This window comes from Pelophylax lessonae, assembly GCF_965119305.1.
Source record: "Pelophylax lessonae genome assembly, chromosome: 4".
Classification (NCBI taxonomy): domain Eukaryota; kingdom Metazoa; phylum Chordata; class Amphibia; order Anura; family Ranidae; genus Pelophylax; species Pelophylax lessonae.
The window spans coordinates 7,645,842-7,658,321 of NC_138771.1; the positions used below are offsets into that span (position 1 = coordinate 7,645,842).

The 12,480-nt window shown below is 39.2% G+C and overlaps 1 protein-coding gene across 1 annotated transcript in view; it reads left to right on the forward strand.

Moving 5' to 3' along the window:
* ZNF703 (zinc finger protein 703) overlaps window positions 1-3,258 on the forward strand; it is a 4,940-nt gene extending 1,682 nt beyond the window's left edge. Inside the window, exon 2 of the mRNA XM_082256784.1 lies at window positions 1,340-3,258. Coding sequence (XP_082112910.1) covers window positions 1,340-2,731 — 1,392 coding nt within the window. The 3' untranslated portion in view covers window positions 2,732-3,258. The remainder of the gene's footprint in view (window positions 1-1,339) is intronic.
* The last annotated feature ends 9,222 nt before the right edge of the window (window positions 3,259-12,480 follow it).

Consider the following 12,480-nt stretch of genomic DNA (forward strand, 5'->3'; position numbering starts at 1 on the left):
CCCTCCTCCCTCCTAGTCAGTTCAGAGCCCCTGTCATTAATCATCCCATGGCAGTCCCTAATGATAAAGTTTCAGGAGATTTATAGCCTGAAAATAATAGCCGGACTCTGTTGAATAGCAGCAAAGGGGGGGGGGGGGAAGAATCGAGGAGTGGCTCAATCAATGTGTTTTATATGTTCTCAGGCTCTGGGCTTCGATTTTTGTCACCCGAAATCTCAATTTATTTTCGCTTTACGGTTAAAGGAACGCGGTCGTCCGATCGACTGTTTGGCTTTGCGTCGGCCACTTTGGCCAAGTTCTTTGTTGGGTTGGTCGAGGCGGCGGTTGTTTGCCTTATATTACAAAAATAAAATCAAGATTACGGCTTGGCGTAGGTTGGATATATTTATTGCGTTTCGTGTTATTGGTTGGCGGTTTATAGCTTGTTAAATGAGAAATCTACTGAAGAGCTTGCACTTCGTGGAAATAGCCCAAGGCAGCTGAGAAAGGAATTAGGAAAAGAGCCACTTTGTTTTTTTTTTTTTTAACCTGATCCATCTACTTAGCATGAGATCCAAATAATATAAAAATGACTAGAGGTTTATATAGAGAGATCATATATAGAAAGATTAGAGACCAATTAGTTGGTTACATAGGGGTTGATGCAGCTCTGGGGAAAATACCCTTGCAACATGAACAGCCTATTTGCCTTTATGTTATATATAAAGATTATTAGAGTATTCTATAGACAGGTATTTTATATACTAAAGATTATTAGAGGAGAGCAGTCGGTAGGTTACATAGATGATGTACTAAGCTCTGGGGAACATTCCCTTGCCACATGAAGAGCCTATTTGCCTTTATGTTCTATATAAAGATTATTAGAGTATTCTATAGAGAGATGTTCTATATAAAGATTCTTAGAGTATTCTATATCGAGAGGTTCTATATAAAGATTATTAGAGGAGACCAATCGGTAGGTTACATAGACGATTCCCTTGCAACATGAAGAGCCTATTTGCCTTTATGTTATATATAAAGATTCTTAGAGTATTCCAAAGAGATGGTATATAGGATTATTAGAGTAGTATATAGAGATGGTATATATAAGGATTATTAGAGTATTATATAGAGATGGTATATATAAGGATTATTAGAGTATTCTATAGAGATAGCATATATATAAAGATTATATAGAGATGTTATACATAAAGATCAGTAGGTTTTATAGGGGGTTAATGTACTAAGCTCTGGGGGAAAATTCCCTTGCAAAGTGAACAGCCTATTTGACTTTATTAAATCTCCACCATTGTGTGCTCCACTCTTACCAATGGCTGTGTTCTTCTTCTTCCCCCTCTAGTTGGACGCCAAGAAGAGTCCGTTGGCCCTGCTGGCCCAGACCTGCTCTCAGATCGGGAAGCCCGACCCCCCTCCTTCATCGAAGCTGAACTCGGTGACGTCCAGCAGCCACAGCGAGAAGGAAAGCAGCCGCAGCTCTTCCCTGAAACTGGGAGAGTCTCCGCTAGAGGACAAGTCGAGCTTTAAACCTTATTCCAAGGGAGGAGAGCCGAGAAAGGAAAGCGGATCTTCGAATGGCGGCAATGGGGACAAGGCAGGATTTAGGGTCCCCGGCGGTTCTTGCCAACCTTTTCCTCCGCACGCGGCGTCTCCGTCCTCAAGGGTGAGCTCCCCCGGACAGCACTGTGAATCTAAAAACGTGGACGGGCAAGAGAAAAAAGAGCCCGAAGCCATCAAAGTTAGTGCTGAGGTGTCTCAATCCAACCCCAACCTTACCAGAGCCAGTATCAGCAACTCCAGCGCCGAGTCTAGCCAAAGCGGGGACGTTACCCCCAACAGCAAGTCTGAGCCGCCCTCACTGGGATCTGGCCATGTGGCCCCGGTTTCTCCTTACAAACCTGGACACTCAGTCTTTCCTCTTCCACCCTCTGGCATTGGATATCATGGATCCATAGTGGGTGCCTATGCTGGGTACCCTTCACAGTTTGTCCCTGGGTTGGATCACACCAAATCAAGCCTGGTTGGTAATCAGTTATCTGGGACTTTAGGTTTGCCGGGGAAACCACCCAGCTCCAGTCCTCTGACTGGAGCCTCTCCTCCGTCTTTCATGCAAGGATTATGCAGGGACCCCTATTGTCTGAGCTACCACAATGCCTCGCACCTCGGTTCTAGCAGCTGCTCCACCTGCGTGCATGACCCATCCGCCCTGAAGTCTGGATACCCTCTAGTCTACCCCAGCCACCCTCTTCATTCAGTGCACACTACGTTGTCTTCCAGCGTCACCCCTTCCTTGTCTGGCCACCCTATCTATACCTACGGCTTTATGCTCCCCAATGACCCAGTCCCTCACATATGCAACTGGGTGTCTGCCAGTGGACCTTGTGACAAAAGATTTGGCACCTCAGAAGAACTCCTTGCCCACTTACGGACTCACACAGCCTTGCCCGGGGCAGACAAACTTTTTTCTGGTTACCCTACATCTGGTTTGGGGTCTGCTGCTTCCTGCCACCTCCATCTCCCTCCAACAGGGCCTGGAAGTCCTAACACACTGCCAGGGTCCCTGTCCTTAAGGAATCCACATACTTTGGGACTAAACAGGTACCACCCGTATGGAAAAAGCCCCTTAACGCCCAGTGGTCTCCCAGTGCCCTCATTACCGGCAGGATCTTACTATTCACCATACGCTCTATACGGACAGAGGTTAACATCAGCTTCAGCGCTAGGATACCAGTAAATATATCGAATTCCCTGACTCATAGACTGTATATTTATTTACTGTATGTTAGCTTCAAGCTGGGAATATTAAGTGCATTATTTACAACAAAAAAATCCAATGGTATGCAAACATTCTGTGCCCCCCCCCCAACAATTCTTTTGCATTATCAGTTTGTCTTCCATTCGGCCTTTTTTCTTCTGTTTTATTTTTTTCTTCTTTTATTTTATTTTTAATTTTTTTTTATTTCTTTGTGCAGTTTTGCATGATATTCATCGCTTATTCAAACCCCTCTTTCTTATTATTTCCCTCTTAGGAGGTTAACAAAAAAAAAAATTATTAAAAAAAAAAAAAAAAAAAACACGGCCTCCTCTTAATTTTTGTACAGCTCTAAAAGAAGTGTATTTTTTTGTAATGTGTTCTCGGCGTGGAGGGGAGCCGGTGGGTGGAGGAGGAGATGGAAAGGAGAGGAGACAAATGCGTTGGTGGCTATCCAAAATTGGCAAAAAAACTTATTTTGTTTAATAAATGAACGACTTAAATATTCACTTTTGTGTTTTTTTAAATCTCCATCCGGTTTTTTATTTTTTGCTTTTCCCTGTAACTGAAATATTTTTCACATGGGTTTGCTGATTACACTGAAAGAAAACTCAATGCCAAAGCATTCACAATTCAAATATCTGGAATGTATTGATTACAATAAACAATGTTTTTGTTATAAAAAAAAAAAAGAATTATTTAAAGATTGTTTATGGTTTTAATAATCAAATGCTGTGCAGTTGTTGCAGATTTAGAGATCTGCTACCATCTGCTGGTTGTCAGTGGTATTGCAAGCTTTGGGGCAAGGGGTCTGAACAAAAAATTTAGATAATACATATTAATAGCATTTTAAAATTCAAAAGGTCAGAGTTAACATGGCTTTTCTATATTTAAAGTGCAAATTCATTTAATGAAGTACGTGTATTTTATGAGGTTATTTTTTTTTTACAAAAATATGAGGATATTTTAATGAGTTTTCTTTTTATATTGCAAACATTACCTGCAATAAAGAGCAAGGGGTCTGAACAAAAAATTTAGACAATACATATTAATAGCATTTTATAATTCAGAAGGTCAGAGTTAACATGGCTTTTCTATATTTAAAGTGCAAATTCATTTAATGAAGTACATGTATTTTATGAGGATATTTTCTTTTTTTCAAAAATATGAGGATATTTAATGAGTTTTTTTTTATATTGCAAACATTACCTGCACTAAAGAGCAAGGGAACTGTAAAAAAAAAAAAAAAAAAAAAAAAAAAAAAATTTGGACAATACATATTAACAGATTTTTTTTTTTTTTTTTTTTTTAAATTAGAAAATGCATATTAACAGCAGTTTATAGATGGGTTTATAATTTAGGTCAGAGTTAACGTTGGCTTTTCTATATTTAAAGTGCAAATTCATTTAATGAAGTACATGTATTTTATGAGGATATTTTTTTTTTTTTGCAAACATTACCTGCACTAAAGAGCAAGGCATCTGAACAAACAATTCAGACAATACATATTACCAGAATTTTTTTTAGTTTATAATTTTTAAGGTCATAAGGTTAGAGTTAACATGGCTTTTCTATATTTAAAGTGCAAATTCATTTAATGAAGTACATGTATTTTATGAGGATATTTTTGATGAGTTATTTTATATTGCAAAATTGCCTGCACTAAAGAGCAAGGAATCTGAACAAAAAAAACAGACAATACATATCAACAGCATTTTTTTTTTTTTTTTTTTTTTTTTTTAGTTTATAATTCTTAAGGTCATAAGGTCAGAGTTAACATGGCTTCTCTATATTTCAAGTGCAAATTCATTTAATGAAGTACATGTATTTTATGAGGATATTTTAATGAGTTTTTTTTTTTCTATATTGCAAAAATTGCCTGCGCTAAAGAGGAAGGGAACTGAATAAAAAATTCAGATAATACATATTACCAGAATTTTTTTTAATTTATAATTCTTAAGGTCATAAGGTCAGAGTTAACATGGCTTTTCTATATTTAAAGTGCAAATTCATTTAATGAAGTGCAAGCTTTCAATGAAGATATTTTGATGAGTTATTTTATACTGCAAACATTGCCTGGACTAAAGAGCAAGGGATCTGACCAAAAAAAAAAAAAAAAATAGAAAATGCATATTAATAACAGTTTATAGATGAGTTTATAATTTAGGTCAGAGTTAATATGGATTTTCTATATTTAAACTGCAAATTAATTGAATGAAGTACATGCATTTTATGAGGATTTTTGGATGAGTTATTTTTTAATATTCCTTATAAAGCTGTCAAGGTTTTCGGCACTTGCTCATCATTTCTTCTGGTAAATTTAGCATGCAGAAAGTTTCACAAGATTTATTTGAAAACAGTGTGAAGGAAAGGATGTGTAGAGTTTTCTGGTGAGTTTCCACATATCTGTTGACTCTACAGATTTAACATTTCAAAACTGTATACAATCTAAAATTCAAAACCCATAAAAAAATAAATTAAAATAATTGCCATAAAATTTTACAACTTCAGAATTATAATATAAGATAAAGATTCAGAACCACAAAAGAAAAATTATAAAAAATAATTGCCATAAAATTTTACAAATTCAGAATTGTAATATAAGATTCAGAACCACAAAACAAAAAATGAAAAAAAAAATAATTGCCATAAAAATTTACAACTTCAGAATTGTAATATAAGATTCAGAACCACAAAACAAAAATTTAAAAAAAAATAATTGCTATAAAATTTTACAACTTCCGAATTGTGATCTAAGATTCAGAATCACAAAACAAAAATTTAGAAAAAATAATTGCTATAAAATGTTACAACTTCCGAATTGTAATATAAGATTGAGAACCACAAAAACTTTTTTTTTTTTTTTTTAAATAATTGCCATTCATTTTACAACTACAGTATTGTATAGGGTGTTTTTTTTTCCCCTTAGAAATCATTATTTTATGTTGACCATAACCCTCATTTTTACCAAGCGGCATGGCTGCTAACAATGTAAGAATATTCCCATGGTCCCTTTAGGAATGACATGGTTGGGCGAGTTACCTGTGACACTGCCTCCGAGGGCTGCGTCATACTGCAGTCCCTTTACAGCATAGCCACTCCATTGACTGTCATTAAGATTTATTCTTTTTATTATTATTATACAGAATTTTTATAGCGCCAACAGTTTGCACAGCACTTTACAACATACAGTACAGTTACAATACCATTCAAGACAGGAGGAATCAGAGGGCCCTGGTCATTAGAGCTTACAATCTAAGAGGGTCAAGGGATTTTAAAGATTATTCAAAGGCCGAAATAAAAGAGGGAGAGAAAGAACTGAACCGATTCCAAAGCAGAGGGTTCTGTTCAGATAAAAAGTGGTAACTGGAAAATTGTGGACAGAACTATGAGCGGGATACTGTGACTGGGATACTGTATCTCTCAGAATTTCTTGTGATAAGTTCAGAGGAATATATTTTGACTTTTTTGAGGGTTGATAGATATTTTTTGTTTAATTGCCAGCAGTAAATAACTGGAATAAAAAGCACTTTCTCCGAATATCCCTTCATGTTACCCTACCCTTCTAATTTATGGGATGTATTTATAAAAAAAAAAATAAAAAATTGGAGAGATGTTCGTCTTGCGAAACTACGTGTATATTCGTCCTGGGCGAACGGGGGCAAAAAGGTATGTTAGTGTTTCTGATGGATCTAGTCACAAATAATGGCAAAATTATCCTAATTCCCGCTTTGTCATTATTATTATTTATATTAATCAGGATTTATATAGCGCCAGCAGTTTGCACAGCACTTTACAGTATAAAAGGAGATGGTACAGTTACAACCAAATTCAATACAAGAGGGTTGGGAGGGCCCTGCTCCTGGGAGCTTACAATCTAATTGTGTTATAAAATACAGTTATATAACATTATAATTAAACAGTTCTAGATGCACATTGGACGCCAGGGGGAAAGGAGGGTGTTGCTTACAAGAGCTTGCAATCTAATTTTGTTATAATATACAGTTATATAGCGTTATAAATAAACAGTTCTGGGTGCACATTGGACACCAGGGGGAAAGAAGGGCCCTGCTCCTGAGAGCTTACAATCTACTTTTGTTAAACAGTTCTTGATGCACATTGGACACCAGGGGGAAAGAAGGGCCCTGCTCCTGGGAGCTTACAATCTACTTTTGTTAAACAGTTCTAGATGTACATTGGACACCAGGGGGAAAGGAGGGTGTTGCTCCCAAGAGCTTGCAATCTAATTGTGTTATAAAATACAGTTATATAGCGTTATAAATAAACAGTACTAGATGCACATTGGACATCAGGGGGAAAGAAGGGCCCTGCTCCTGAGAGCTTACAATCTAATTTTGTTATATAATAATACAGTTATATAACGTTATAATTAAACAGTTCTAGATGCACATTGGATGCCAGGGGGAAAGGAGGGTGTTGCTTACAAGAGCTTGCAATCTAATTTTGTTATAATATACAGTTATATAGTGTTGTAAAGAAACAGTTCTAGAAGCACATTGGACACCTGGGGGAAAGAAGGGTCCTGCTCCCGAGAGCTTGCAATCTAATGCCTCGTTTCCACTGAGCAGAACGGTTCGGGTCGGTACAGTTTGAAAGGGTTAGAATGGTCCGGTCTATTCAGGTGAGCGTTTCCACTGCAAGTCGGGCCACCAGGGACCATGCGGGGTTTACACCAAATGAGGTGTTTGTTTTGCTCTTTCATTTGACGTGAGCATTGATGGTTTCCTGTCCGCCAATCAGAGGACTCTATCGTGTGACGCCAGTAGCTCCGCCCTAACCGTACCGTACCATTTCCTATGGCCCTACATCTGAAGCAGGACCAGGAATGGTGCGGTTTGGTTCGGTTGTATGGGCCACTTTCATAATGGAAACACTCAAATTAGCGTACCGTACCGAACCGACCCGAACCGATCCGCTCAGTGGAAACGAGGCATAATTGTGTTATAAAATACAGTTATATAACGTTATGAATAAACAATTCTAGATGTACATTGGACACCAGGGGGAAAGAAGAGTCCTGCTCCCGAGAGCTTGCAATCTAATTGCGTTATAAAATACAGTTATATAACGCTATGATTCTGAATAAACAGTTCTAGATGTACATTGGACATGAGGGGGAAAGAAGGGCCCTGCTCCCAAGAGCTTACAATCTAATTTTGTTATAAAATACAGTTATATAACATTGTTATTAAACAGTTCTAGATATACATTGGACACCAGGGGGAAAGGAGGGTGTTGCTTACAAGAGCTTGCAATCTAATTGTGTTATAATATACAGTTATATAGCATTGTAAATAAACAGTTCTGGGTGCACATTGGACCCCAGGGGGAAAGAAGGGCCCTGCTTCTGGGAGCTTACAATCTAATTTTGTTAACTAGTTCTAGATGTACATTGGACATCAGGGGGAAAGGAAGGTGTTGCTCCCAAGAGCTTACAATCTAATTTTGTTATAAAATACAGTTATATAGTGTTATAAATAAACAGTTCTAGATGCACATTGGACACCTGGGGGAAAGGAGGGCCCTGCTCCTAAGAGCTTACAATCTTATACTTCATATATATATATGGAAGTTGCCTGAGATTGCCATGGACGTCTCCTGAAGGACCTATCTATGCAGCACTGGGGGGCGGGGGGAGGATAGAGATGTACTAAAACTGCTGCACAGAGAATCTGGTGCAGCTCTGCATAGTATTATTATTATTATTATACAGGATTTATATTGCGCCAACAGTTTGCGCAGCGCCTTACAGTGTGGGGGAAGACAATACAGTTACAATACAATTCAATACAGGAGGAATCAGAGGGCCCGGCTCGTTAGAGCTTACAATCTAAAAGGGAGGGTCTAGTGAAACAAAAGGCAATAGTAACCAATCAGCTTCTATCTTCAGTTTGTTCTATTAAGTTTTGACAATAAAACCTGGAAGCTGATTGGTTTCTTTGCAGAGCTGCGCCAGATTCTGTGTGCTCCGCTTTTAGTAAATCTCCCCCACGCAGGGCTTCCTTCTGATGTAGCAAAAAATTAATTTTATTTATCAATGGAAAAAAAAAAGAGTTATTGGATCAATAACTTAATTTTTGTAACTTTATTGCATGCATTATTAATTGTGTTTTTTTTTTTTTTTTTAAAGCACCACGCCTCATACCAGCAAAGTAAAACCAGATACATTGTATTCCCTATTTAAGATACATTGTATTCCTTATTTATTTATTTTTTAGAAATCTAAATTCTAGTAATGTAACAATTTATTACATTACACCCGGTTACTGCATATGTGTATGGAGGAATTTACCTTAAAGCCCCCCGTTTACAGCGCTGCGATTTGTCCTGTGATTTGACCGTTCCAAATCGCATGACAAGTTGCACCCCCCTTGCCGGCAATGCAAAAGATTCCAGCACTGCTCATTGCCGATTTCATTGCGACTTGCATAGACATCTGTTAAAGAGAAAGTAAAATCTTCCTTTTTTTTTTTTCTTCCCTGCAAAGTAAATGCATAATGTGCTAGTGTGCATCGCATACTATCACATTATGTGACACTTACCTGCAAACATAGCCCTCGTCCCCCCCGCTGGCCACCGCATCCATCTTCCTTTCTGGACTGCGGACTCCGGCTATGCTACCGGCCGGGAGCCGCGTGACTTCACTCCCCTGCATGCGCGCGGGAGATGCCGTGAACGGCACAGGGCTCTGAAGGAACGGCACGGGCGGCCATTTATTCAGAGCGCATGCACCGATGACGTCATCAGCTGCATGAAGTGTAAATATCTCCTAAACGGTGCAAGCTTAGGAGATATGTACAGCACCTATAGGAGTGCCCTATTAAAGACTTACCTATAGGTAAAAGTGATCAGAGTGCATTTACAACCACTTTAAATGAAGTTGCAAGGCGCAATGAAACCGGCAGTGCAAATTGCACTGATGTGTGGCTTTGAAATCGCATCTATGCGTTTTTGTGGCGTGTTTTCAGGCGCATTTTTGATGCATTTTTTTAATGTTTTTGCTTTTTTGGAAAGTGTGGATGTTGCTAGGAGGAGGTGCTTGTTGCCATGCAGGAAATCGCACCAAAAACACACACACATGAGTTTTTCATGCATTTTTGATGTAATTCCGTTGAAGTCTGCGCAGTGCAAACAAGAATCCCTGCACCTTGCTAACAAACGCATCTTAGGAGACTGCATGGATGTGAAATGAAGCTGCAAGCAGCAATGAAATCGGCAGTGCAAATCGCACCGATGTGTGGCTTTATAATCGCATCTATGCGTTTTTGTGGCGTGTTTTCAGGCGCAATTTGATGCATTTTTTTTAATGCTAGGAGGAGGTACCTGTTGCCATGCAGGAAAACGCACCAAAAACACAAATACATGAGCTTTTCATGCATTTTTACTGCATGGATGTGAAATGAAGCTGCATGCAGAAATAAAATCAGCAGTGCAAATCGCACTGATGTGCGGCTTTGAAATTGCGCAATTTCAAAGCCGCACCTGTGTGAACAGGGGCTTAGGGTTCACATCTATGCGTTTTTGTGGCGTGTTTTCAGGCGCATTTTTTATGCATTTTTTTAATGTGTTTTACTTTTTTGGGAAGTGTGGATGTTGCTAGGAGGAGGTGTCTGTTGCCATGCAGGAAAATGCACCAAAAACACACACACATGAGTTTTTCATGCATTTTTGATGCAATTCCCATAAAGTCTGTGCAGTGCAAAAAAGAATCCCTGCACCTTTCTTAACAACGCATCTTAGGAGACTGCATGGACGTGAAATGAAGCTGCAAGCAGCAATAAAATCGGCAGTGCAAATCGCACTGATATGCGGCTTTGAAATCACATCTTTGCGTTTATGTGCCGTGTTTTCAGGCGCATTTTGATGCATTTTTTTATGCTAGGCGGAGGTGCCTGTTGCCATGCAGGAAATTGCACCATAAACACACATACATGAGTTTTTCATGCATTTTTGATGCGATTTTTAACGTGTTTTGCTTTTTTTGGGGAAGTGTGGATGTTGCTAGGAGGAGGTGCCTGTTGCCATGCAGGAAAACGCAAAAAAAACACACATACATGAGTTTTTCATGCATTTTTTATGCAATTCCATTGAAGTCTGTGCAGTGCAAACAAGAATCCCTGAACCTTTCTAACAAACGCATCTTAGGAGACTGCATGGGTGTGAACCGGGCTCATGGGAAATACGGGTAAATGGATTGCAGTGCGTTTCTCTGGATCTGCAAATGTACTAAAAAATAAATAAAAAAACCCCACCTAGATATGAAGGCAGCCTAATGAGACAGACGCGGCGGCGTGTTAATTACTAATGGAACGCACATGCAGATTGGGTTACTCCTACGTAGAGATATTTTCAGGAAAACTCTCTGTTCTGCGCTCTCTGGAATTATTTCGCCGTTAATAAGAACGCATTCCGCTCAGATTATCTCGCTGCATCCACTCTGCGACGTTTCGCTTGTTGTATTACAGGAAAGACATTTACAGTTACTTAGGTGTCATAGAAATAACATATGGGTGAGTCGCTTTGGCGTGTAGCGTGTCGATGGAAGGATTCAACGCACAGACTTGTAGTCTGTCAGATCCACTCTTCAAAGATTAATATGTCACAACCACCAATCAGAGATCTTGGCAGCGGAGTCGGAGCTGTCAGCTCACGTAGAGCCAAGTACACAGAACTGCGCTTGGCGTCTCGTACCGGCGGCCTAGGAGGCCATTCACCGCCATTGGGAGAAATAATAAGGAATAACGCATCTTTCTACGTAAATTGGCTTCGCTCATCACGCATCAAAGTGAGGAGTTGGGGGGTGCGAAGGATTCTGGGGGGAGGTTTAACCACTTTCAGACCGGAGGATTTGGCTGCTCAATGACCAGGCCCTATTTTGCGATTCGGCACTGCGTTACTTTAACTGACAATTGCGCGGTCATGTGACGATGTACCCAAATAAAATTGATGTCCTTTTTTTCCCACAAACAGAGATTTCTTTCGGTGGTATTTGATCACCTGTGCGATTTTTAGTTTTTGCGTTATAAACAAAAAAAAGCGACAATTCTGAAAAAAAATAATAATATTTTTCACATTCTGCTATATAACATTCACAATAATAAAAAAGAAAATGTAAAAATCAAAATTTTTTAAGATTTTAGGCCAATTTGTTTTCTGCTACATATTTTTGGTAAAAAAAATTGCAAAAAAGCGTATTTTGATTGGTTTGCGCAAAAGTTATCGCGTCTACTAACTATGGGAAAGATTTATGTCATTTTTATTTATTTTTTACTAGTAATGGCGGTGATCTGCGTTTTTATGTGGAACTGCGACATTGCGGCGGACAGATCGGACCCCTAACTGACATTTTTGACACTTTTGGGGGACCGGTGACATTACTACAGTAATCAGTGCTAAAAATATGCACTGTCACTGTACTGATGACACTGGCAGGGAAGGGGGTTAACATTGTGGGTGATCAAGGGGTTAAATGTGAGCCTAGGGGAGTGATTCTAACTGTGGGGGGGGGGGGGGGCGTGGCTTCTGAAATGATCAGAGAGACCTGTGATCCTATATAGAAGGAGCTCTGTGATCATTCCAGCGAGAAGAACGGTCAGCTGTGTTTACAACATCCGACCGTCCTTCTCTCTCAGCGGGGAACGATCACAAGTGGCCATCGGCCATCGGAGCCGCCTGTCACACACACTGGCTTCCCCACTAACGAGCGGGGG